This window comes from Coturnix japonica, chromosome 4 (genome assembly GCF_054131305.1).
Source record: "Coturnix japonica strain WE chromosome 4, WE-NBRP24, whole genome shotgun sequence".
Lineage (NCBI taxonomy): Eukaryota > Metazoa > Chordata > Aves > Galliformes > Phasianidae > Coturnix > Coturnix japonica.
In genome coordinates this window covers 29,445,248-29,473,093 of record NC_140666.1, presented here as the reverse complement: position 1 = coordinate 29,473,093, position 27,846 = coordinate 29,445,248, and the positions used below count along the sequence as shown (strand labels likewise).

General features: G+C 39.1%; 1 protein-coding gene across 11 annotated transcripts in view; it reads right to left on the bottom strand.

Annotated features, from left to right (window-relative positions):
- The window catches only part of KLHL2 (kelch like family member 2), a 57,869-nt gene extending 30,799 nt beyond the window's left edge, over positions 1–27,070 (bottom strand). For 2 of the 11 annotated variants that reach the window (XM_015860880.3, XM_015860881.3), the window contains exons 1-4: positions 26,908–27,070; positions 24,066–24,191; positions 19,079–19,185; positions 14,571–14,692 (exon numbers count right to left, since the gene is read on the bottom strand). In XM_015860880.3, coding sequence (XP_015716366.1) covers positions 14,571–14,692; positions 19,079–19,185; positions 24,066–24,191; positions 26,908–26,930 — 378 coding nt within the window. In that variant the 5' untranslated portion in view covers positions 26,931–27,070. Of the gene's footprint in view, positions 1–14,570; positions 14,693–15,220; positions 15,240–15,842; positions 17,026–17,542; positions 17,684–19,078; positions 19,186–20,051; positions 20,122–23,426; positions 23,609–24,022; positions 24,192–26,907 lie in introns of those variants that run through there. The other 9 variants (XM_085544817.1, XM_085544820.1, XM_085544815.1 and 6 more) reach the window with 8 other exon arrangements.
- Between the last annotated feature and the right edge of the window lie 776 nt (positions 27,071–27,846).

The window sequence follows — 27,846 nt, the reverse complement described above, 5'->3', positions numbered from 1 at the left end:
GACAAACCTTACTTCGTGTCAATACTGAAAATATTGGATGACTCTATATTAGACCAAAACAATAGTCTATTCATCTCAGGCCATCTAGGAACATCCATCAGAAAAAGGTGCATGAGATCCTACAGTCTGCAGTAAAGCAGCCACAAGGAGTATTTCCTTGAAACACAAGGAACTGTTCGTTCTTGAAGCACAAGGATTCATCTCACTTTTTAGAATATTTTAGAACTGGTACTTCTAGTTACAGTCAAACTCAAGAAAAAAGGGTAGCAGTCAATGCTATGCAGTTAAAAAAACAAAAGTACAGGAATATAAAGGACAAGAGTCTGGTGTTTTCTGAGTTTGTAAGAATACAGGAAAAGACTGTGGTGGTGATGACAGCTCATTGCTGGGTCTAGCACACAGGCTTCTGTTAAGATGGAATGGAAGATAAAAGGAACAACGGTAAAATTTTGCCCTTAGAACTACTTTCGTCTACCTCTACTGGAACCAGTCAGGGAATTCACCCGCAGTTTCAGCCATACAGGAAGCAAGTTTAGCAGTCATCTCAAGACAGAATCTTTTAAAGTACTCCTCCCTTCACTGACGTGTGGTTAAACTTGGTACTGATTGGACTGAAGCTTCAGAGCACTGCCAACATTCCCCACTCGTTCCTCTTCTCCCTTTCCAAGGGAAAAAAAAAAAAAAAGAGGAAGCCTAGGAGGAAGGAAAGTAAAATAGGCAAACTTAACCCAGAAATGGAGCAGCTATGCACTCATTTAATTCAGGACGTAAACCTTAGTGGGTAAGAAGACCTGTTGTAGAACACTGTCCATTCAATGGTAACCCAAGATCCACAGCTAAGGTACATCTTTCTGAACTATCCAATAGACTAGAGAAGCACACTGCTCACATTCTGCATCCTGAACTATTTCTCACATGCATTTTGCAGCAACAGACTCCATCCATTCACAGTCAAACATTTAGGCATGCACAGGGGTGTTTCTGAGCACTCCTCTCCATATTTCTTAAGGAACTCACAATCCCTCAGCCTAAGCATATAGATTGATCTGAATATAATACGTCCTCCTTATTTCCACAGAAACTCAGCTATAAAACTAAAATAACACTACTTGATGGAACACATTCTCAGCTACAAAACATTATTTTCCACCACCATTAGCTATGCATTTTCACCATAACAAACAAGAGCCTGCATACTTCTGACATGGTGGGCCAACATAATAAGACGGGAGGCATTATATATGGTATAGTCCTTGTAAATAACTCATTATTTTACCATTAAAGAGGGTAAGTGGAGTATGTAGAACAAATACAGTATTAGAGAAAAAACATCAAGTTGTTCTCTAGTTATCTCAGAGTCAATCTTAAAACAGGCCCAAATTACTCGCCTTTCTTGACTGATAGATTTTCTATGCTTTTAACAGCTTTAAGTCATTCCCAGAATGTGCTCTTCCTGTCATATTTTAGTCTATTCAGCACAGTCTTACAGATGGGAACAATGACTTATATACAGTGACATACACAAGCTACTACATCACTTTATGTACTCCTTTTTTAAAATCACGATTTCACAAAGAGGAAAAGTTTTTCCTGAAGTGACTTCAGTATATTATTATATTCTAGGAAAAGTTGTTAAAGTAGAACACAGCAATACATAGGAGTATTTCAATTTTTTATTTTTGTGAATATAGATATATAATGCACATATGCATTCTATGTTCCAACGCTTAAACCAGCATGCCATCATGCCAGCCCAACATACTGTTTATCTAGAAAGCAGTGAAATTTCCTATTTTTGTCTGTTCTTGAAAAATGCTTAAACCAGTTTATTATCTACATCTTTTTCTAAATAATAAAAACAAACCTATCCTTCTTTACATTATTACAACCATTTGGTTATAGTGAAAACCAACGCTGTCCCACACATCATCTTGGTCGCCAAACTGGAGAAAAATGGATTTGACAAATGGACCTTCTAGCAGCCTTCCAGGACCTGAAGGAGCCCATAGAAAAACTGAGGAGGAGCTTTTTAAGATGGGAAGGTAGTGACAGGATGAAAAAAAGATGGTTTTTAACTGGAAAAGGGTTGACTTAGACTAGATATTAGGAAAAAGTTATTTCCCTTGAGGGTGGTGAGACACTGAAACAGGTTACCCAGTGATATTCTAGATACCCCCTCTCCCTGGAAGCATTCAAGGCCAGGCTGGATAGGGCTGTGGGCAACCTGGTCTAGAGGGAGGTGTCCCTGCCTATAGCAGGGTGTTGGAACTAGGTGATCTTAAACAGCCCTTACAACACAAACCATTTGATCATTCTATTTATTCCTATTTCTTCCTGTGCTCCCTAGGGATTTTTGATCTATTTATTGCTCATCACATGAGCAGTTTAAGAGGGACTACAACTAACTTGACTTTCAAAAGCCTTTGATACAGTTATTTCTGGACCACTCAAAGAACTATAGGAGTTTTTAGGAGCGGTGCATGACTCAGAACTGTAATACAGACACAGTTTGAAACTCACTCACATTACCTGACACTAACAGAAAACAAAAACAACCAACACCTTGTTTCTTTAATACTCTGGATCACAAGCAGCATTGTACTTATTTACCAGAATCAGAACTGAAGCTGCAGTATATAGCCAGCTAAGAATATAACACTTCTATACAATCTCGACCACCTCATTTAAAAAAATTCTTCTCCTTACAGGTATGCAAGAATTACTTTTAGGTATGTCTATAAAATCCCTAATACCCTACTGATCTAATGTTTTTATGTATTTGCTCCAATAACTCCTCTTTTAACCTCTCTCTCTGTCCTTGATCTGTAAGAGCATGCACCTTGTAAAGTACTTGAGTATAAATGGGACTTTCTGCCTTAATTAGTTCCTGGCACCTTGCTCACTCATGGCTCTGGCAACCCACACGTTCTCTAAATCACTCATTAAAGAAACAATATGCAGGAAATGAACAGCTGTTATATTTAGAGCTGCAACGCTGAGCGAAAGTGTTTTATTCTTTTTATCATTTAAATTAAACATGCCCATTTAAATCCCACAGTGACTTCCCATACACCTCCTACAGCAATCAGAATCACATGTTTATCAAAAACAGGAGTACAGATTAGTATCTCTTCCATGATATATTCCTGTCTCAACCCCACTTCGATCTCACCCCACCACCTCCTCCACGAGTTTCTGATTCATTCCTTGGATCTTACTTAAAGCTCTCTGGTGAAGTCAAGCTACAAGCCTCGTCATATTCTCTACCCAGAAATTTCCGTTCCAAATAAGTAGAACCAACACTTGTTTTGCATCCAGCCCTAAAAACACTTTTTGAAGTAACAAGGAATTTGAGACATGGAGAATCTGTGATGCAGTCTGTAAGAGCTTAGCCTTTCTACAGAAGAAATTCTAGGTTCTCTGCCTCCCCCCTAACAGGGGCAGGCATTTGATAGTCCAAGATTCTTCTGCAACCCTAGAAAATTTTAATTCAAGTCTTGTGTCGTATGATCCAAATTGAAGATTCATCTTCATATCTCATACTGTGTTTCAGTTCTGCTTTTCCCTGACTTATTTATCTTCAGCAGCTACAAACTGTGATAAGACAGCTCAAAATATCCATTCAGCTTTCTCTTCACTCTTCCAAGGTTCATGCTCTCCTGTCTACCTGTTTCAGCTGGGTAACACCAGTCAAATATGAATCATAGTAGAAGTGTGCCCAGCAGGCTGGGGGAAGTGATTCTGCCCTTCTACTCTGCTGTCATGAGAACCCACCTGCAGTACTGTGCCCAGTTATGGGGCCCTCAACACAAGAGGACTATGGGAGCTGTTGGAGTAGGTCCAGAAGAGGGCTATGAAGATGATCAGAGGGCTGGAGCACCTCCCCTACAAGGACAGGCTGAGAACACTAGGGCTGTTCAGTCTGAAGAAGAAAAGGCTCCAGAGAGAGCTCATTGAGACTTTCCAGTACCTGGAGGGGGCCTACAGGAAAGCTGGGGATGGACTTTTTAGATGGGCAGGTAGCAACAGGGCAAAGGGAAAATAGCTTTAAACTAGAAGAGGGTAGATTTAAACTAGATATTAGGAAGAAAATAATTACTGTGAGTCTGGAGAGATGCTGGAACATGTTGCCCAGAGAAGCTGTGGGTGCCCCTTCCTGAAGGCATTCAAGGCCAGGTTGGATGGGGCTGTGAGCAACCTGATGTAGTGGTAGGTGTTCCTGCCTATAGCAGGGGGCTGGAACTACAAGATCTTAAAGGGCCCTTCCAACTCAAACCATTCTATGACTCCATACAGTGTCACACAGACAACACAGAAACAGCAGGAAGGTACCTAGAGTAGAAAAGAATTCAGGAAAGCAAAAACAAGAGTATCTCAGGAAACAACATTTGCCATATTTGCGTAACAATTCCTTTTCCTGGTTTCTTATATTCCTGCTATCATTTATTTCTGTCTTAACCAAAGCTAAAGCTGTCCAGAAAGAGCAGTTGCCCAACCACAAATTTTTTTTGCTCCTTATATCCTGGAACTTCACTCTGTCACTCTCAACTAATGAAACAAATGGAGGAGACAGTAAAATGCATAGATAGATCTGAAAGTAATACCTCTTATTTATTTCCATAGAAACAACAAGAGATACAATGAGTATAATGCTATTTGATAAGCAAATTCTCAGCTACAAAACATTATTTTTCATCACAGTTGCTATCATTAGCTGTGTATGTTCACCAGTGATGAACAACAGCCTGCATACTGCACTCATCAAAATCCGCACCAGCAGAGATGATCCACTGCCATGGTCATCACTGATTAAATATACCACCCATTGCCTCACTGTGCTCACATCCACTACTTTGTCTCCATCAGTGTTCAGTAAGTGTTGATGAATGTCAGTGGGTGCCACTCCTCCCACATGGAGGAATTCTATTCCACCGTGCTGTTTATGTTTACACGAGCACTGATTGTTTGCACTGATACATGTATTCATGTTAGTATGTGTCGGTGTACGTACCTACTGGAATTACACAATCTCACTACTGGCTGGGCCTCAGGGACACGGAGCTGCAGCTGTCTTGAGTTTCAGGATACTACATTTGCAGGCCCCCAGCACCTTCCTCATGCTAAGTAAATAGTGTGTTTCTACTAAGAATACTTACTTCACCAAGTAAGAAAATGAAATGTCTTAGGCATATTTAGTAGCCACATCAGCATGGAATACACATTCAGCCAAACCAAACACTCCAGTTCTGCAGTGTTAAGAAAAAGAATCACAGAAAAGAGTGACTACATATAAAACACATCTGTTTGGCACTACACAAAACTAATGAACATTGTGCATGAGAAATAAGACAGTTTCTATTTTGCACATACATAACAGCTAGTGCCATAAAAGATATGCCATGGGGAAAAATACGTACTCAAAAATACACAGTATTCAACACACATTTAAAAACTAATAGAATAAGGCTCCCTAAAAATCTCTTTGCTCGGTATTTTAGTCAGCAAAGACCACAGGCCTTTTATGCAAAGCTTACTCATTCAAAGCACAATTTAATGAAGCTTGTATTAGTAATAAAATACACGTGTAGAAAGATTACCTTTCTCTTTTCCCTTCACTCCTACGTGCACTTTCTTGACATACCATCACGTATAAGCAAATGAGGAATGCATTGTAGGATTTTTTCCACTGGAAAAATTAGATCATTTACTGTTGCCTGACACATCTTACACTGCATACAAATTAAAGTAGTACGCCACTGTCTGTACTCCAGCTAAGGCATACGCTAGTTTCACCCTCACATTATTAAGACCTCAAAACCACTGTCACAGATTAAAAAAGGGGTAGGGGAAGGTCAAAAAAGACAACCCAGATGGTTGCATGAGGCATAGCATATAAAATACATATAACAGCAAAATACCGTTGTACTCTACTGGTACACTTTCAAGACATGACCAAGACATTTAAAGAAACATAAGACTGTTTAGTCCAACATTAAATTAATTGTCATTATAACTTAATATTTCTATTAAAAGGTTTTGTAATGAAACTCACTTGTGTTTGGATTTAAATACCTCTCTGCAGTGTCAGCAATCCTTTAATGCTATCAGAACTTTCCAGAATAAAAGTGAAAGTTTGGATTACCATATAGACAGTGGTTTCAACCTTCTTAAGGTTAACTGATTTTATAATTCAGTTTTAATCATGAAACCAGTAATTTAATAAAACATTTTAATATGACAGATTTGGTTTACCATTTCATAAGTTACAAAAATTTCCAAAATTTAGCAGAAATGCCATCACAGCCATGATAGAGATCAGCAGGAAGACCAAAAGCTTGTTTAATTTTACTGCTCTATAAGATCATCCCATAAAAGAATTTTATCTTCTCCTAAAGCTTTAATTTGTGTTAAGGAAATAAAACCACCTACCACTGATAGCTTCTGAAACTCAATAGCTTTATTATATAAAAGGTTTTAAAAGAAAAACACTTTAAAGAATTAGTGCAATTGCCTGAAATCTGGGGGAAAAAAATCATTTATGGATACAAAGATTTAGCTCTCCATGACACCAGTGTAAGAAATGAGGAACAGCATAAAAATATGGTTTCTAGATCAAACCATGTCCAGCAAACACCCACTGGTGGAGGCTATGAAACATGAGGGAGCAGAACATCATGAGAAGCTTTCTAACTTCTCCAGAACTAAACAGAATATCCACCTCTCATACCCAGGTTCAAGAGATAGCATCTCACTATCCTTATAAAGCACTGTGGGGGGGTAGGGTTTCAAAATTTTGCAGAAATTATCATTCGAGAGATTGTCAAAGAAATAATAGAGATGTAATATCAATTAAAAAGTAAATACATCAGTCCAGATATCCTTACTGTTTCTTATTAACGTGTCATAAAGTCAAAGAATATCATGAGTTGGAAGAGACCCATATGGAACACCAAGTCCAACTCCCGGACCTTCAGCTTTCTCTTTCCTTTGTTCCAAAAAGGGTCTACCAAGGGCAAGGCCCGAGAACTTCACGAAAGGAGCAAGCAGAAAAGCTGGGTGAGTCTGCAATCTAGGACATGGCCACAGTCTTAAAATGCCTTGGTGCTATTATTACAGAAGAAAAATGTTTTCTCTTGACATTCCTGAATTCAAGTAATTACACAGTGTTAATTACACATTTTTGACAACAGCTTTTCATCTAAAAAAATAATGCAATCGACACTTCTATTTAGTCTGTCAGAGCAGAAACTGCTTCAGCCTGAGGAGATACGACGTACCTGTACCTCATTCCTAAAAGCCAGGTCGTGACAAATTATCTGCTATCTACAGGAATGCAGAGAAGTAATAAAAGAGTGCAGGCATATGGTTTAACACCTAGCCCTTCACATGGCAGCTAAAAAAATTTTTAAAAATCTGATATATTCTTGCTGCAGGGACAGGTATTGCAAGTAGTTGCAGCATGCAGGATGATTATCACATCCTTAATAGGTCAAAACATTGAAACAAGATTCCATTTGTGCCCATTTGAGGCACCACAATGCAGCACAGAGACCATTTCTGTTTGAGTGGTGCTGAGAAGTCACACAGTATGACAGTTTAACATTTCATGTTATTTTGCTCTATATGGAAAGAAAAATCATTTGGAGAAACAGCGTCAATTGTCAGAAAAATCTGTTCAAAATGTACATTCAATATCAGTTCAGAAAAATAAAACTATATGAACAGCTTGAAAGATAGTTGTACAGTTTTAATGAACATTTGGCCTAACAGTTTGTCTATAAAAATATGGGTTGCACCAGGCTACTTAGCTGAGAGGTACTGGCAAATTAGATTTAACACAAAAAATACAGATTCGCAGATTTCAGCTCAAAAGATGCTGTCAAAATCCTTATTGACTTCACACTGAAGTTAAAGATATTATTATTATTAAAAACAAAAAAAACCTACTGCAAACTATTGACAAGGAAAAGAGTACAATATTGCTCCATCTTTTTTTCATTGTTTTGGGCCAGCATAAGAAAAAACTCACAGCAAACACAGTCACCACATAAAACTTTCTTTGGAAGGAAAAGAAGTATAACATACTCAATAGCAATAGCATTTCCTGACCTAAACTGTATCTTCATTTTTATTGACAATCATGCCAAGTTGAACAAGAAGTCTTAGAAGAAAACCCTCTGGCCGAGAATGAAGATGCTTACATAGCCCAGGATTTCCTTTCCCAGCACCTGCAGTTAAACAGTGAGAGTAAAAAGCCATAAGGTTGGCCACGCTTTGCTCTTAACTTGTTCTCAAGCAAGTGGCTGTGTACATCTGGAAAGACTCCGAAATCAAGACAAAAAGGTTTTAAGGAGTCTCTGTCCTGGTGCTGCAGGGACACATAAGGAGAGCTGTATGAAGAACTGTGGGGAAGATCAGCCCTAGCTTAGAAGATATATCTAATAACTCAAATATCGCATTCAATTGATAAACATCATAGCAAGGAATTCAGTGGGAAGAGCAAGCACAGTCTGAAGTGTAGACTGGCTTGGGTTGGAAGGAACATTAAAGATCATCTAGTTTCAACCTCCCTGCCAAAGGTCAGGATAGCCAAAGATAAATTGAAAATACTGTCAACAAGCAATTGTGGTCAATAAATGAAGCAAAATGGAGTAAACAAAAAGTCTTTATCATACCAATAACCAGCCTGCAAACTTAAGGGATGTCAAATTTAACCTGCAGTACAGCAGTAACAGTCTTAACAAGTTACGTGGATCTGCTTATAGCCAGGAAAATTGCTATTGCTATCCATATTGTCTCAACACTTGCACTGTCTAGTGTATGGTATCCTAATTGAAAACTATTCTGACATTACATTTTATCTCCAGAGGCACTGCATTTCAACAGTGTGTAACAGGGTAGGTACTGGACCTGCGATAATTATCTCTTAGTCTTTGTGTATTGGTTATGACAAATAGGGATGTATTGGCCTAGATTAAGCCTACCTAGCTCTACTTCTTTCCAACACAGTGCTTTTGCTTCATCTGTTTCCCTTGCTCTGATGATCAGAAGCCCCTTGAAGAAGAGGTGGCTAGAGAAGCATATCTGCAAATACACTAAGATCAAACTCATTCCCTTCCTGTACATCTCAGGTTCCTGAATCAAGTGTAGCACCTCTTTTCCAGGCATATCTATAATTTGCTCTCTGGTGGAGAAAAGCCCAGATCCTGTGGAAGAACTTTCAGCCTTCCTTTGACTCAAAGCAATTATATATATATGATAGATTTAAATTAGAACTTAGCTTATGGTAAGATTCAGTGAAACCTTCACAGCATTCAGTTCAATTGAACAAATATTCCTTTTATCTCTCCTACCCCCTTACACAGCAGAAGGCACAGTTCCAGAACACAGAATTCACATCTCTGTTCAAGTACTTAAATGAACTCTCTCCTCTTGTAATACCCAATCATGAGTTTGTATAGGACAATCAGTCTTCAGTTCAAAAAAGAAGTCTACCCCATCTAAACTGGAAAACATATGTGTTCATAAAGAAAAACAAATACAACCCTCTGAAGGGTAATGGATAACTTTTCATCCAGTAAGAGAAACAGAGATGCTCTGGAGCATTCAAAGAGTATAATTTAATGATAGGCTTTTCAAATTCTCAAAAAGCAGTCAGTGTTTGGTATTTAAAACAAATTTATTTTCCAGGAACGTGCAGCATTTGTTTTATGCTCTTCATACATCATACTGCTGCTAAGACACATAAAGACAGGCAGTTTAATCATCAATTTGTATAAACAAAATATACCATTTGAGGATAAAGCTTGATTAAGTATCAAAACATTCCCCAAAGTATTCTGGCTCCAAGCTCAAATACAAGCAATACAAGTAATTTGATCATTAAGTGCTCACACATATTAATGTGAGTCTTATAGACTGGCTTATACCAAGTTATTTTATATTTTCTTCAAGCTAAAAGCAAAAACAGTTGTTACTGTTCAACTGATATGCAGTAATTTGTTGAGGAGGCAATCCCATTACAATTAAGCGGCCCAGAGAAGCTGTGGATGTGCCATCCCTGTAGGTATTCAAGGCCAGGTTGCATGAGGCCCTGGGCAGCCTAACCCAGTGTCATGCAGCTCGGGTATGGAAACCTACGGGCTTTAACACCCCTTCCAACTCAAGCCATTCTGTGATTCTATGATCCTGAACCACATTCTTAATTAAAATCCAATAAACCATCATACCTGTCCCTTAGTGGAAATGGTATTGAAGGAAGGAATCTGAAACCATCATAAGAAACAGGTATAAGTTAAAACACTATTTTGCTACCAGCTTGGTTGTTCTGGTAATTCACCATTTTCAAAAGGAACTTTCAGCCCTTAAGCAGTGATCATTTCATACATCCAACCCACACAAAACTGTAGGTGATATGTCACAAACAGACCACTTCTAAATATAACTACTTATTCCAAGCTTCTTGATCCTGAGTTTACCGGAATGTTCAGCAGAACGAATAAGAGACATTACATGCTGCACAGAATTTTATTTTTGCCTTTAAATTAGTACCCAGAAAAGATCATGCATGACAGAAGTAGTCTTGTCCTCACAGCACCTTAAGCATGCTGGCAACTCTCGTCACCATGCCCTGGAACACAATACGAATGGAAGCACACACTATACTTCAGATGGCAATCTATGCCTGAATAGTTAATAGTTATAACAGAAGCATAGATCTGAATTGTATGTTTGTTTATTATTGTATAAACATTGCTATTGCTTAATTTCAAAAAATGAGTACAAGAAATAGTTGTTTGTTTTTTTTTTTTAAATCATATTCATGATTTTGGATTTTTTACTGGTTATACCTAACAAAATTCTTCAAAGGGAAGAATGTGCCAAGAAAGAGCTCTGGAAAAATACTAGGATTTGTAATTATCCCTTCTGCTATCTTTTGTGCACACTTCTTGTTAGAAAGTAAGGCACTATGTTTATTGGTAGGTCCAAAGTGAAGCTGACTGTAAGGTTTTCCCCAGGCAGCAAGAAAACAAGTTAAAAATAACACCTCAGAAAGACACATAAAGGGAAGTGCTGAATTTTATTTTTTTTATTTTTTTTTTAGCTCAGTTCTGTGATCTGGTTTATAATATAGTTCAGAAAACTGTTTTATCATCACAACTGTAGGAGTAGACAGTCATAGCACAGAACCAGAAAGGGACCTAATTAATGTCCAGAACTTTATACCACATTTACCACAACCACATTCTACACACCACATTACCAGGCTGACCTCTGAAGCCAATGCCAAAGCCACAGATTATGAACAAATGCAGGAATTTCTTCTCGTGTTCCTGCTCCAATGTATTTGAGATGCAAGGCTGACTAAACACATGCTGAAAAGCATACACACAGTGTGGAAGAGTTATTCAAGCATGAGCTTCTTATAGTGACTGACTCTTCCAACACTGTGTACTGCATGTAGTTAATATCTACATGGAAGCTGAAAAAAAGTCACATGAAAGAAAATTGATTTCCCTTCTGAAAAATATTGATTTCTATTATCTCTTAAAATGTGAAAACGTGATATAGGATTGCCTGACAGCTAATTTCTGGAGGAAAAAAAGTATAAAAGAAAAAATGGAGTTGAGTACAGAGAATCATCACAATGTGTAAAAATGACAGGAATTACATGATTGCATTCTGTAAAGTGAGTGCTAATAGGAAAGAATGATAAAATAACTTACTTTACATGAAGAACAAATATTGGGAGAAAAAAATTACAAACATATAAGCATGTTTTTTCATACACCAGCTGTCTAACAGTTGCGAGGGGTGCAGGAAAACCTATTGACACAAAACTGAAAACTGCAGAAAAGAACAATGATCTCTTTTATGCTTAACTAATACAGTGATAACAAGTAGTACTGAGGGCCTCTTCCAATTTTGATAGTTCAGTGCACTGAGTGAATGTGTTTTTTTCCTCAGTCATTGATTACAATGGACTTTTCTAGGTCTCCTTTGCTCAGAAACATACAAATGATAACACAACAGTGGAAACAAGGATGTTTCTCACTTAGAACTTCTGAAGGCACTTTAATAGAGAAGTCTCCTGTTCATGCCTATATCAAGTAAGATATTAATGAAAGAAGCTCAGTTGCTTTCCTGTTGAGGACTAGCGAACTTGCCTACAGCACTGAGTATTCATTTATAATTAGTTTTCATAAATATACAACACAGCTATTTTAATGTCAAAGACTGCTTAGCAGTTCTGCATTATTTAAATGTGAAGCATTCTTGCCTTTTATGAGCATCACATATCAGAAATGAATTCAATACCAATCCTTACTATGTATGATATGAAAAGAAAGAATACCATGCTTGAAATTCCATGAAGGATATCAGAATTAGAATTGCAAGCAGCTACCTCCAAGCTGAAGCTCCCGTTGACACTGTTAAGTTGCATTAGCTTGAGTATAAAAAAGTTAGAGACATGGCATCTTCGGTTTTCATGGATCTGTATTCAGAAACTGTGAATTCTGAACCATTACAGTATGGCTAAAAAGTATGGTGAGATATTTATTTCTGTTACAGATAGGAAATCGAGAGCTAGACCATGTAAGATGTTGATCAAGTGAACATAGCCTTAAGCAAGGCCTAAGAGTCTATGCTAGGATTTTACATTTTCAGATTTCTACACTTTTTCCACTTCAGATTTCAAATTTAAAGAAAGAGTCTTGTATCAGTGTGTTAGGCTTCATCTGTAGTGTTTGCCTCTACTGTAATGCAAATAAATAGTACAATCTAGTACTAATAAAGACGAAGATGGCAAATGAAGAATAACCTTTACATTCAATACTAGTCATAAATATATTCACCATCAATGTTAGGGTATAATTATATTATAATAAATCCTTAAAAGTTTGACTGTCTTCCCAATGCTTAACTACCCACAAACTTGTAATATCCCTCAACACACAATATTATTTGTTTTACCAAGCACAACTTTATTACATGCATCTTCAGACAGTCAGGTCATCAGGAGCTATGAAAATGATAGCTATCAGATTTGGGAGATTTAAACCTTTTAACGAGTCTTGTACAAGGAGAAATAGAACAGCACCCTTTCCTTCCCATGAACAGATAAGAACTAGTATTGGCAACATCAGGTTAAAATGCACCCTTCTAGGTAATACATGTGCAGCCAAAATATAGTAGGCTGCCTCTCAAATGCAGTCTGACATGCTTCAGCAGTATCAGATTATGGTCATTAAGGTATGTAAGCAAGACAGAATATTATGCTTGAAGGATGAAAAGTGAGGATGACCAAGCCAGAAGAGATCAACTAGGGCGTACTTGACACCATTGGATTTTTGCCCAAGGCCTGCTGCAGCAAAACAGAGATTTGTACAACCACCAGACTGGCAAAATACAGCATAAATTCAGTCAGGTTGCACTATATACATCCGTCAACAAACAAAGTAAACAACTCTTCTAGAAGATAACAATAAATCAATATTGAAGAATCAAAAGACTTACGGCACGATTTAAAACATGAGCTTAGTTGTATATTTCAAGTTGGTAGTATGAAATCTCATTGCCAGGCCTTCAGTCAAGCATAAGTAAAAATACCAATGATTCCATCTGATTCAGCAGCTAGTAAGAAAGCTTTTGATTTTAACTTAATGCCCAGTAAAATCTATCAATTTTGGAACATACAATTGCAACAAAAGTTCTCAGTGCCAAATACAGCAATATTACTTGAGTCCTGCAAGGGCAACAAAGCAATTTCTAGCAATCCAGGACAGAGCAAAAGCAGAAACAAGGGAATAGAAGACAGAAGTTTTTTTTGTTTGTTTTTTTTTTTAATTAAAAAAAACAAAAACCAATTAAACATAACAACTGTTATGCAACTACTTCTTAACTTACCAAAAATCTAAGCTGAATCAGAAGACAGTGGAAGTAAAATCTACCCTGTCCTCATAAGTTCTATTTTTCTAAGCTTATGTTTGCTCTAATCTAACTGAAGTTTTAGCTTTTGGCACATCTGATTAAAAAAAATGATCAGCTCTGCTTGTGTAGGATGGGCAAAAACTTTCATGCTAGAAATTAGTTGATTTAAGAAGCAGAACAAGCTAAAAATTCTTGCATGACTGGCCACCAACTAGATACAGGAGAAAATAATTTATAAATTTATAATAAATCTGACAAACAGAATACTAACTGGAAGACGCGGTACACATTTATGAGGAAATCTACTTTTGTTTATGTAAATTACATTGAAGAACCAGAGAGGGGGTGGTACAGAGGTGGCTGACAGCACTAATTTTTAGGCTGAGTAAATCATCTATTTTACTGCATTACATAAGGTTTGGTTCCAAAGCACATTAAAGTCAACGGACTTAATTTACTTCAGTCTTCCAATGTGACCCAGAATTTAAATGCTATGATTGCTTGCTCTGTAAGCACAGGGTCTGGAAAACTTCCAGCTTACAGATGAGATTTCCTTTGCCAGAGTTTAACCAGACTGACAAATTAAATGATTCTGTGGATTACGTCCCTTTTGTTGAAGAAGTTATTCTTGGTCTTACCTGCACATTTTCTTCTGTAACTTGAATTTCAGCAGTGTAAATATAATCAATAAGTATCCTTAGGGTCCAGCCATCAACTTCCTTTATTCGAATTCTCTTTGCTCGGCTTTCACTCATCTCACCTACAAATACATATTGGTCATCAAGTACGTTAGATAGAGATACAGGAAAAATTCAACAGTTTAACAGTAACTACTCCTGACAACAGCAGAAATTTTTGTGTATAATCAGTTGTAATAATAAAAGTATTTAAATAAGAATTCAGTTTCTTTCCTTCCTCTTTCCCTCCAAAGGGAAAAAAAGATTCTGTTGTTACCATCACATGAATGCTACATGGGTTAATACTTCTACTGCAAGTGATCTATTTTCACCAGTTTTCAACATCAGTAAAATATTATTATACCTAAATAAGACTATTCAAATGCATACAAAAACGTTTTGCTGGCAAACCAACCTATCACTTGATTTATTAACTTCTGAATCTAAGGAACAAGCCAAATGCAGTCTAGAGTATCCCCGCAGAAGGATTAGCATCCGTATTTCTTCATTTGCCTGATTATTATTCTTTTCACAATTCCAATTCTGCTTCAGCTCTAACAGTTAAAACTCAAATTAAGATAAAATGGTAAGCATGAAAAAACTTGTTGGACCTCATTTCGTGGAGGCTGACGCATTGGCCATATGCCACAACTGGTCTTCATAGAAAGTCCTGCAAAAATAGCTTCCACTTTCTAAAATCTGATACAATCGTAGAATCTCCGGAGTCTGAAGGGTTTCTTAAAGGTCATCTAGTCTGACTCCCCTGCAATGAACAGGAACACCTACAGCTAGATAATGCTCTCAAAATGCAACATTACGTTTGTATCTGAAATAATTGCCTAAAGATAAATTTCTAAGAAAAGACTACAGCCTTTTCCATGGTGACCAACCATGCATCTGGACATCTAAGACCTATAATCTTTTCACACAGAAATGTGAAAAGTGAAATACACTAACTATAGACATAAAACTTCCACCTTGGAAAAGCATATCACGATCTCTGAATACATACATGTCATTCTTCTATGTTGGATATATCATTTCTTCCCCTAAGCATCAAGAGAAAAGGGTATTGAGAGGCAGGAAGTTTAATCTTCACAGTAATAAAAGTAGACAGGACACAGAAGTGAACCAGTAGATGTTTAACATTATTGATATCTTCTTATTGAAGTGCATACATTTTTGTTGTTATCCTGTGGTCTTCTAGGAACAACAACAAACAGTGCCCCTTACCTGGCTCATCACTGAGAATTTTATTACTGTGCTTCATGCTTTTTATTTTCTTTTTTTTCAAGCTGGATGCTAAGGAACGCATTTTGAAATCAACTCTTTAGTTGATAAGAAGCATATAAGACCACTTCCAGCAACGTATTTCTGCTTAATGGCAGCACTTAACATTAGAGTTCTGGAAAGCACTGGTGAACCACATGAAAGAGCAAAATTCAGCTTCCATGGAACTTCCTTTTCCGCTGCTCTTCTGAAACATTTCACTATACCTGTGAAAGATCACTGCAGTATGTTCTTTGCAGAGTACTGTATTTCAAGTTTAAGCTACTTCTTTGACACAGATTAAACCTATTGATCTTCAGAGCATGCAAGCAGCAAGTCATTTATTATGCAAGCTGCTGTGGAGGTGGTCCTTTGGGAAAATTGTATGTAGGCGAGCAGAGTTTGATATTCTGCAAGCATATTAGTTTTGTTTTCAGATTTTATGTCAAGGCTTCTAAAGCCATGGATAGGCATCTTCTCTATTTAACTACAGAGTTCAGCATCCACAGAGGGGGGGAAAAACAAAAAACAAGAAACTTCTTTCATGTTAGAAGGACATGCAGTGTTCCTATGATGCTGGATCAGTCCTCTCGTGTTCCAGACTTTGTTGAACAGATCATATGAAGACAACTATTGACCCACTTGCTATGCATTCTTAGTTTAGAATGCAACCTTCTGAAGAACTCACGTCATGGGCAGTTGCACCACAACATCTTCACAGAGTTGTCAATGACACAGAAAGGAAAATGTTTAGAAGGACAGACCAGCCCAATAGGAGCAGAAGAGCAAAAACAGAGCCAAAAAAAAAAACATCTAAAAAGTTAATATGATACAGTAACACAAGGAAGGTGTGTTCTTGTTTTGCTGTTGTTTTTTTTTAAATAGAATTTTACAAATGGAGAATAGAAGAAAGCAAGTAATTGCCTAAGGATAACTGCTGTGGCAGAACAGAAAGAAATGCAGGTCGCCCTTGTCACATGTCAGGCTATAAGACCACTGATGCGCTCCTTCACTGTTGTTTTATAATCTTTTCCTCTAATCATTTAAGCATATTTAATTTAGGATTGCAACCAATATTTCTAAAGAATTCACAGAAGAAAAAATATATATATAATCCTTGTAACACAGTCCAGGACATTTAATCTTTATTCCCGTCTGGTATTACTTACAAGAGCATTGTTGCTAACTTACTAAATTGTGTACCTTTAAAAGACAGTAACTCTTTCTTTTTGGGTATTTAATAAGGCTACTTCTGCCATTACAAGCACAAACTGGAAGGGAAAAAAAAAAAAGTCAGAAGTTTTGATTTTTTGATTGCAGCTAATGCTGTACCTTATCCTGCATTGCTGTGATTACCTAATGACTCAGACAAAGATGGAAGCAACCTACAAACATGTGCCTACAGAGAAGCTTCTAGTTTCTAGTCAAGAGCAGGTAACCCTGTAGATGTTTAAAACATCAGACTTATTCAAACTTGCAGATTACTGGATTAGAGTACAACTCCCTTTGGGAAGTATCAACTCCAGGATTCACAGAGATAATTATGAGCTATGGGATTATTTCTGTGGAGAACAGCTAAAAACACACCGACAACATGCTTGGTCTTTGCTGAAAACAACATATAATAGTAATATAAAGTCCACTGATAAATTTTGAAGCCAAACCTGAATTCTGTTTAAATTCCCATCAGTTTGGTTCACCAAGTACACAAACACTGCCACTGATGGATGGGTTAAAAAGTTCTTACTGTTTCTTCAGATGAGTGTTCCCAAATCCCACAACACAATGGGTCAATGCAGACCTACCTTTGAAAACATAAAACAAGCAAAACTTCTCAAGAGAGAGCAAAGGAAGGAAAGAATGGTGGTTTCAGTGATTTTGTTCAGAAAGCCATTACATTTGCACTCCTAAAGGGAGATAAACTTCTCCATAGAAAGCGCAGTCAGTGGCAAGCAGAAGTGCCTTTACCAGGTTTTTGTATGCCACAAAAAGGATAATGTAGAACTACAACCTGAGTAAAGAGTATTTTTGATGTGAGAGTCAGTAAAAAATAATCTTTAATACAGAACTGATTAATTCATTATTTAGGTGAACGACAGAAACAGTTGTTTAAGTTTTCACTTCAGAGAAAGTACAAAAGTTAAGAAGGAATGTGCATCAGTCACCTGGAATGTCTGTAACCACGACAGATGCAAATCTGAATTACTTTAAGAACTGTTATTTAAATGGAAACTCTTTAAAGCATTTGTTTCTGCTAGCAGTCACTCCTCTTCTAGCACTGATCATATCACAGTATGCGTGCATAATGTCAAGACTACCCTGAACTATGGATTTCTTTGGTTTCACTGAATTGCTTGTTAATAATCACCTGCTTCCCAGTACACAACAGTATGTCAAATTATATCATTCTTCTAGTTGTGTGCAGTGAGACTTATTAAAACTTCATTTTTCTTGCATACTGGCATGCCAAGAGTCTTTTTTTCCCCTACATTTGAGCCTGAAGTCTGAAGTAAAACATTACAGAAAATTCTCTTAATTTCAAGCAGTCATTATCAAGAACCATTGCAGCACAAGAGTTTAAAAGGAATAGATAGAACTTAAGACATTAATTTTAGCATGCATTTAATAGCATTCTCACTTTGACACCAAATTCCACATTTCAGTACCGTTTATAACCATCATGAAATTAAACCTACAGAACAGCAATTCAGCTGTAGGGTACTATGAATCTGACTAAGTCTTGCAAGCCTTCTGGCAGTCCTGGAACAACCTGGCCAGGATGGAGGAAGCAGAGGCAGAATCAAGCATGCTCCGAAAAGTTGTGGCAATGATGCAGAGCACATCTGTCACAAAGAATTATCCTAAGAGTACTGAAACATGCACTGCAGCTACAGGCTGCCAAAGCCTCAGAAAGCTTTCGTATCTATTAACAGCCTAGAACATACATGGGTTGAAGAATGCAGCAGTAGTTGTTAAAGGACATAATTCACTTCAGAATTCACATTAAAAGTCACTTTAACCTTACTTCGTGCAAGTTAGATTATTGCAGCTTCCAGAGGTGTAACCACTCCACCATTCCCAGCTTACTTAGCATGTACATTAGTTCAAATAATGAATACTTTAAAAAAGTATTTGCAGTGCTAACAGAATTATGCAGATGGATTGCATTAGAACATAGTAAATACTGAAACATTTGGTACCTGTAAACATGGCATGGAAGTAGGGGCTGCAGGCGGCTAGCACAACTCTATGCGCTGCAATTTCCATGTCTTCAGCTACTATCGTCACATCACACAGCAAGTTTTGACTATTTAGAAATATCAGAGAAAGTCATTTCACATATGTGAACCACAGTAAAACAGTATAAAATAACATACAATTTCTCCTTCCATGCCCTCAAAACAGGCAGGCATACAAGGTTGATAAAGCATTGTTTTAGAATGTGCTACAAAATGGCACAGCTGTTACTCAGAAGGAATACAGGGAGTGCTCGGGTATACACAACTTTCCAAAAGTCAAACAGCTGAATGTCACATTTCACTGGAAACTCATACCTACTTATTTGTTCAAAATCACTAATTATATTTTCTGCTTTCCAAACATTTATCATATAAACAATAGCAACTGTTGTTTTTTTTTCCACTCAAGTTTAAGTTTTGTAAGTTTACAAGTTACTGCATTCCTGCTCAACTTTTTATCTTCATTACATTCATGTGCATTCTCAACCTTTGCAATTTCCTCCCTCTTCTACTGCAATAATACAGTATCTCTTTAGAGCCATGAGTGGCAACAAATGTTTCCAACACAGTTTACAGCTATAAGGTACACTGTTTCCAGTTAAATCCACTGCAAAGCAGACTCTTTATAATTTAATTTTCCACGATAAGAAGAAAAACAAAACACCAAAAGCCTATATTGTCCCAGCATGTAGAGTAGCCAAAGTCACAAATATCTATTCATTCCTTCCTATTTCAGCAGACTCTCTCTGTAGAAGTAGCATATAAATGACATAATGCAGAGCCAAGGTAACACATAAAGGATGAGGGAGACAGCATCTCTTAAGAGCACAATATTCCTTAAGCTAAGAGCTAGAGCTGTGTGTCAATCCAGTTGCCCTTATTCTCAGTATATTTGAAATACACGGTTTTGTTTGTTTGGTTGGTTGTTTTTTACCTTTCCAGAATATATATGGTAATTAGAAGGCAAGCCTTTTGACAGTCCCCAGAATAGGGTCACAAAGATTATCAGAGGGCTAGAACACCTCACCTGCAAAGAAAGGTTTGTTCAGCCTGGGGCAGAGAAGGCCCTGGGGAAACCTCATTGTGGCCTTTGCAGAAGGAGGACTAAAGGAAAGCTGGAGAGTGACTCATTACCAGGGAGCATAGCAGCAGGACAAGGGGAACAAGGAGTGTAACAGCTTTAAACTAAAAGAGGGAGAGATTTAGGTGAGATATTAGGAGGAAATTCTTTACTCACGGGGTGGTGAGTGTTGGCACTGCTGCCCAGAAAAGTCGTGAATACCCCATTCATGGAGGTATTAAAGCCCAGGTTGGATGGGGCCCTGGCAGCCTAATCTGGCAGGTGGCAGCCCTGCCCATGAAGAGAGCTTGAAACTAAATGATCTTTAAGGGTCTCATCCGACAAAACCATTCCATGTTTCTTTGACAGTCTGTGACTACAACATAGAGCAGCAACAAAGTTGCATTTCTGCTCTCACAGAGAGTGGAAGCTGTCAGCCAAACTGCTCAGATATTCACCTTGGTCTCAAAGAAAATACCGTAACTGCCCATCCTGTACAACCATGCAATTTCTTTGACCACAGCCTCAAGAAAGCAAGCCTTGTGGAAGCCACACAACAAAAATCTTGGCAGCCACAACTAACCTTTGTGGTCACACTGCAACCCCAGAACTAGATATTTTTTCCCCCTTTAAGGTCAAGATCTATAGCAACTATCTAAATCTCTTTAGTGCATGTAACACCATAAGGTGATGGAAAGTACAGTGATAATAGCGGAATAGCAAAGTCTTTGGCTGCAGCAAATGACAAGCCCAGATGCAGTAGCCATGGGCACAGAAATGAAGGAAAAGAGCTACTTATCTTTGGAAGGCTTCCGGTCAGCAGGGATCCCCAGAAAGATACGTTTGCCTCCACTGCCAACCTGTAAATGAGGTCTGGGAAGGGGTGGATCCTGGTTCCACCATTTCTGGTCATTCAGCTGCACTGCATGGATCTGAACTTACCTGGGTTGGCTACCCAGGCCAATCACTACTCCAGGCCATGACTTAGCATTTACACTACAGTATGTAATATGGCTATTTTAAAAAGCCACATAATATAATGACCACACCCAAATTAAGCAGAGAATTATGAGAAGCTTCAGAACAACTGTTAGATTTATCATACAAAAAACTGACACAAACACAACGCTAAGAAAAAAACAACTCACCAGTCACCCCCACCAATTGCCCAGCTTTCTCAGACGCTTCCACTTATTCTGGCAACAGTAACAAAAGGTTTTACTCTCAGCTGAACAGAAATATCACAGTTATCCAAGCCAGAAGCAACAGAATTACATCAACACAAAATTCCAGCTGATTAACTACACAGCACTATATTGGCACAGCAACTTAGGGTAGTCCCAATACATCTCTTGCCTGGAACTGCATTAGGCGACTATGCCTTTTGCTTCTATAAACTGACAAGCTACATCAACTATCAGACAAAGAAACAAGCTTACCAACTAACAGCATACCCCTCACAAGCATCCTGTGGCTCCCACAGCAACTCAGCACATTCCACAAAGGAAGGCACTAACTTACTTTAGAAAAGCTTGCTTTCTGAAGTAATATTATAATAATCTTCTACTACAGAGTGACTGAACAAACAGAGCCACAGTGGTACGCCATCTTCATAGATGAAAGGAGAAAATAAGAGATGGAAAAAAAGTAAGTATAGATTTATGAACAACTACTGTTTACCAACTTGCATGGGCTTATATAGAGGAAGGTCATTACCCATATCCTCAAAATATCTTACAAGAGTCTTGTCTGTAAGAACGGGAATTTTTAAAAATATAGGTAAGGTCAAATTCCATTGTGATAAAAGCAAATTATAATTAAGAGCAAAGATAGGCACTACAGTTAAATTATTTTTGTGTCAAGAGCTAATTAGCTATCCTAATGATCTGACTCATTGCTGAGGTGATGGCGAGTAATAAAATGACAGAAATTACTAAGGAGAGTATTACCCAGGTCTGTCAAAATGTAAAAGTAAAAAAAACCTCTTAGGAACTAATAGGATCAGATAACTTGGTAGTAGAGTGTATGGGAGATTGGTAATCACAGCGTGAACCACTGATTAATCAGCTGAGGCAAGTGTGGGGTCAGCTGCGGGAGCACAGGTGAAAGTTATGTAGCTGTGCTCCCAGGAGGGGTGGAGTTCGACTCCACCTCCTCTGAGACCTCATTTAAGGGCTGACCCTCACTGAGGCAGCATCTCTTGGAGATTACTTGCTAGTGAAGATTGCCTCAGCTCCTAGCATCATCGCTGGTGAGTTCCCCTTTTTCCTTATACCTTCTATACTTCTACTACCATCCTTGTAATTACCGTTCTTGTTAATGCCTGTATAGTTACCACCAATACATAGCCAAAAATGTAATACTACTTTATGGGCATGAGCATTCCAAACATAACACATTTTAGACACTTCAGCAGACAATTTCTCCATTTGTTATCCACTTTCTGGAAAGTATTCTTCTGGCAAACACCACCTTGTGCTCTACTCATTAAAAAGAAAACTGAGATAGAAACCACTTTAAGTAGTCAACAAAATCAAATATTTTTACTTGATTAATGCCAGATCTTCTTTTAGAGTAATGAAATCTGAAACATACCTGAAATGTATCTGTTTATTATTTCAAATGGAAATAAATGCAAAAATTAATGGTTATAATCTCATCAGCATTTTAAAAGGTGTACTTGGCTTTCACAGTAAACTTTGCTGCAACGATCTTATTAAATAAAAAATAAAGTTGATGTTTGCACTGCAATGCTCCTGTTTAAACTTCAACTATTTATATATGTAAGAAAATTGTTGAAATTGCTTGTACAGCAATCCCAATTTGAGTAACCATGGAAACGAAAGTATATTCTGAAAATAATCCATGGTCTTCAACAGTGCGTTCTGCTGGAAGACCACGTACATTTTACTTGCAACGTAAAAAAAACTCAAGAAAGGTTCCTCACTGCTGAAACTGCTGTATTCTAAGATTCATTTGGGGAAACTAGTCTTCATCTAAGCTCTTATATACTTTTATACAATATCAGTTGCTGTTGTTTTTATAAGGTAAAGCTTTCAATCTCATACAGGAAATAACAATGGGCTTACACACTCCAGTATCACCTATGGTGCAGAAACATTTAATTTCTCTATTGTTGCTGTTAGCTATAAAGCTGAATTACTGTCAGTGATAGTTGCAAGTCCTAATTACCAGAGCTCAGTTGTGAGATCTAATTACCAGCTGTCACACATTTCAACACCATCTCACCTCCTCATATGCAGAAAATAAATCAATATGGGTGCCAAGAGCAGTATTGTCTGCTCCAGTCCTCAAGTTTTGCTGAAACTGGTGGTAGTATCACTCAGAGTCTTAGTGAACTTTACCTAAACATCTTTCAACATTTGATTTGGGAGTTCATAAATTGCTCCCAATGGGTGTGCAAAAGGTACCTAAGAAAAGAAAGAATACTATCAGTTGGTTTTACATTTGTTAGACTGCAAGCCATGTCTCCAGCTTACAAAACTATCATTTTTCCAGCTTGCAGAACTCTACAAAAATGAACAGCAGATATATAAAGAGCTTCAGCCTCAATTAGAAAGTCACTTTTAATCTAGGCAGGATCAACATAAAACACAGGATCCACAGTGTCTCATTAAATATATCCTCTATGCATTTTTCAAGCCTCAGAAACCTAGTTGCAATTAACTTACGAAGAGTAGAAACATACTGCATCCATCACAACTATGATCACTTGATTATATATACAATGAAGTGACAGCTGAATAATAGTCTTTCTTCTCAGCTACACTTCAGGAATTCTATGTTCCATTTTTAGAACTTCATAAATGTAATTGAAACTAAACCTGTTTTACAGACTCCAGGCAGGTGTATACAGTGAATTAATACCTTCTTAACTCATTCATAACTTTAAAAGCTTTCTTCATGTGCCATGGATTCACTGTAACAGGACAGTGAATTTCAGTGTTATCATCTTTCAAATCCAAAGGCTTCTGATGGCAAAGTTTGGTGCATCTGGGGAAAAAGAAAAAAAAGAAAAAGATTTAAAAAGAAGTTTTAAAAAAGTTAAAAGGTTAATATTCCTACTCCCTCAGACTATCACTCTGTTCTTGCCATCTTTATCATTGGTGAGTGTGAATGGGACTTGCATTTCAGTTTATTCTTTACTCCAGACAATTTCGGTTTCCCTTTTCCCAACAGCACATGATGAAAAGAGAAGCAAGTAAGATTCTCTACCTAATAATAAGCTAGTAAGGCTTACTGTAACTATTAAGGTTTACAGAAGCTTTCAGGGCTAACAATAAGCTCCAATGTGGAAAATACACAAACAAATGCCCTAGAATACTTCTAATACATACTGAAATGAGGATAGAAGCAGCACTCCAGTAACTTCTAGTCTACCACCAGTACTGACTGGCAGAACATATTCCAGCAGTTTGGTCTCTCAAAGCCTTGACCACTTGCGAAAACAGAGCTAAGCTCTGTATGGCCACCAGAATCTTGCTTACTGTTTCACACAGCTTCCAGTCATCTCCTCTGACAGGAAGGCTGCATGATGACTGCTTTAATTCTTCAGGCTTTCCCTAGCAGAATGATTTTGCTTACCCATTCGTTGTACCAAAAAGCAAAAGTGACCAGCTTCTTAGTTCTTCTTACATCCAAAAACAGTACCAAGACTGCAAGAAGAAAAACCTAGCAGCTAAATCACTTGCTTTACCTACAACTAACTCTTATATTAAGAGACAGTTAAGTTCTAGATACTAAGTTCTATAGGAAAACAATTACGTCAAACTGTCCAAATGGCAAGTACATTTTTCAATCCCAGGCAATAAGTTTGGTGTTCAGAATCAAAATGCAAATTACCTCATTAGCCTACTTAGAAAACACATAGCATCAATAATGAGTCCACTTACACTATCATAGTTTTATTCCAAACTGGAAATAAGCAAAATATATTTGGCCACTGCAGTCAGTAGTGGTGGGGCAACCAACCCTGGCACATCAGGGGTCTGCTTTCATCATTATCATTTCAGATAAAAACCTGACTTAGCTGCGTTGAGCAAGAACCAAACTTAGCATATGCATTGACACCCAGAATTCCAACCCCCCTTATTATGGAATCATTTGATTTGGAAGATACCTTTAAAGGTCATCTAGTCCAACTCTCCTGCAATGATCAGGTATACCTACAGTTAGATCAGGCTGCTCAGAGCTCCATCCACCACACCTTCAGGCAACCTGTACCAGTACTTCACTACACTTACCATAAAATAAATACATAGATAAATAAATTAAAAACCACCTTACATCCAACTTAAAATCTAGCCTCTCTTAGTTTGAAACCATTTCCCCTAGTCCTACCAAATCAGATTCTGCTGAAGAGTCTGCCCTCTTCTTTCTCATTGCCCTCCCCTTTAGATACTGGCAGGCTGCTCTCAGTTCACCTCATAGCCTTCCTTTCTCCAGCCTGAAAAGCCCCATCTTTCTCAGCCTGTCCTTGTAAGGGATGTGTTCCATCCCTGGTATCACTTTCACGGTCCTCCTCTGGCTGCACTTCAACAGGTCCACATGTGTCTCTCCTGCACTGTGATTCCACATCTGGACACTCTTCCATCCTACCTAAAAGTTTCTATTCAAGTATGTCTACGGAACCTTAGAAGTAAACATCACAGATAATAAATTTAAGATTTTAACTTGGACCTCTATACCCTGTGCCTTACAACAACCTCTAAAGCCAACAGGCAGGCTTTACTCCTCATTATTCAAAAACTGGCTACAAAATTTTGGAGTAAAACAGCAGAAAACCACACCAGGCAGCAAAGGAATGTGAATTCTCCACTAAGAATGGCCAGCAAAGTAAGATCCCTCCATGGAACTGAAACTAGTCGCCACTTACTGCGCTGTACCATGGCACTGCAATGCTAAGTTTCTTGCTCAGTCGTGAGAATGATGCAGCTCGTGGCCAAAAGGAGCCAGGTCACAAACCAAAGAGCACATACATGAGCTTCTGTGCAGAGGGGAAAAAAGATGCTACCTGGTATACTCCTTTAGATTGCTATTCTATTGAATTCTGCGACATATACAGCGATGAGCATTCAAAAAACGACACAGATCACACCAGTTCAAAGCACTGCCTACTAACGGGATGGCAGAGCCCTGCACTAATTAAACCGCCGAATTATCAAGTCTGAGGACGCCGTACCTCCTTCCATCCCCAGGAGTACAGCGGGTGCCGGACGGACCCATCCGTACTCACACGCTGTACGTGTGTGACACACAGGTGTGCACGGAGCGGCGCTGAACACAAGACCTGCCCAGGAGCCCGGAGCCGCTCTCCCCCACGGCCGCTGTGCCGCCACGCTCTGTCGGAGGGCGGCTGGGAAGCAGCGCAGCCCCGCCAGGCCGGGAGAGGCCCGAAGCACAGCGCTCCCTTCCTCGTCTCCCGCACAGCTGCGCGGCCGCTGACTCAAACAGGGAGCGAACGGGAGGGCATATAGAAAAATCAGACGGAAAAAAAAAAAAATAGAAAAAGGGGGAAAAAAAACCAACCTAAATCCCCCGTAGCTAACTAGCGCGAGGCCCGCCCGCAGCCCCCAGCCCTCACTGCGTGGCCCAATGGGCCCGCTGAGCTCCGCCGCCGGTCCCCCGACCCCCGCTGACGCCCGGGCCCGACCCCGCGCCCTTAACCCGCGGCACGGCGCCTCGCAGCCCGCCCGCCCGCCACACTCACACGGGCGGCAGCAACATCTCCATGGCGGCTCCGTTCGGCTTTCCTCCGGGTAACGCGGGCGCCGCGCGCTGCCGCCAACACCATGCCAGCCGCTGCCGGGTGCCGGCTGCGCCCGCCCGGCAGAGCCCCGCTGCCCTCCGGCCCGCCGGGAGCCGCCGGCACTGCCCACTTCCGGGGCCCCGCCCGCCGGAGGGCCGGGCAGCGGCGCGCAGACGTGGTGGAGGCGGCGGGATCCGCGCGGTGCACCTGGCGGCGGCCGCGGTACCTGTCAGCAGCACCGGGGTGGGAAGGGAGTGTGTGTCGGGTGGATGTCGGAGCTGATGCTGTCCCTCGGGGGAGGCTGGGGCTGAGCTTGCTTGGGCCTGGCCCTCGGGAAGCTCTGTGCGGAGAGCTGGGGTCCTCCGAGGGCGGTAGCCGGGCCCAGTAAGCGCCTCATCCCAGGAGCGGTGCTGGGTGAGGGAGGGCGGCTTGTCTGTCTGGGGATGCTGCTGCCGGCTTGTTTTCTTTTAAACAAGCTACGTGATCTCTGGAGGCCCCTTCCAACTCCTACAGTTCTGTGGTTTTAGTTCTAGTAGCTACTTAGGTTGGTTTCTTATTAAGGCTAATAAAATGTTAAACTAAGTGCGTTTTAATTTATAATTTAATGTTTGCCAATCTCTAGGAATGTTCCTTTCTTGGAAAACGCAATCTTGGTTTCCTTCTCAAGTTCTCTACGTTGATGTTTGATTTGGGAATGCTTCAAGAAAAAATTAAATGTATTTCCATAGGGGGGTTTTCTAAATGAAATCATCACTACTGTTGGTGCTGTTTTTATGAAGTCTGGGCTTTGCATCTCTTGAATTTGTCTCAATAGATGAGCAGATCTGGCACTGGATTATGTTGGAGAAGATGAGCTGCTTGTTAAAGAGTTAAAACAAACAAAACCCTCTTACATGGCAG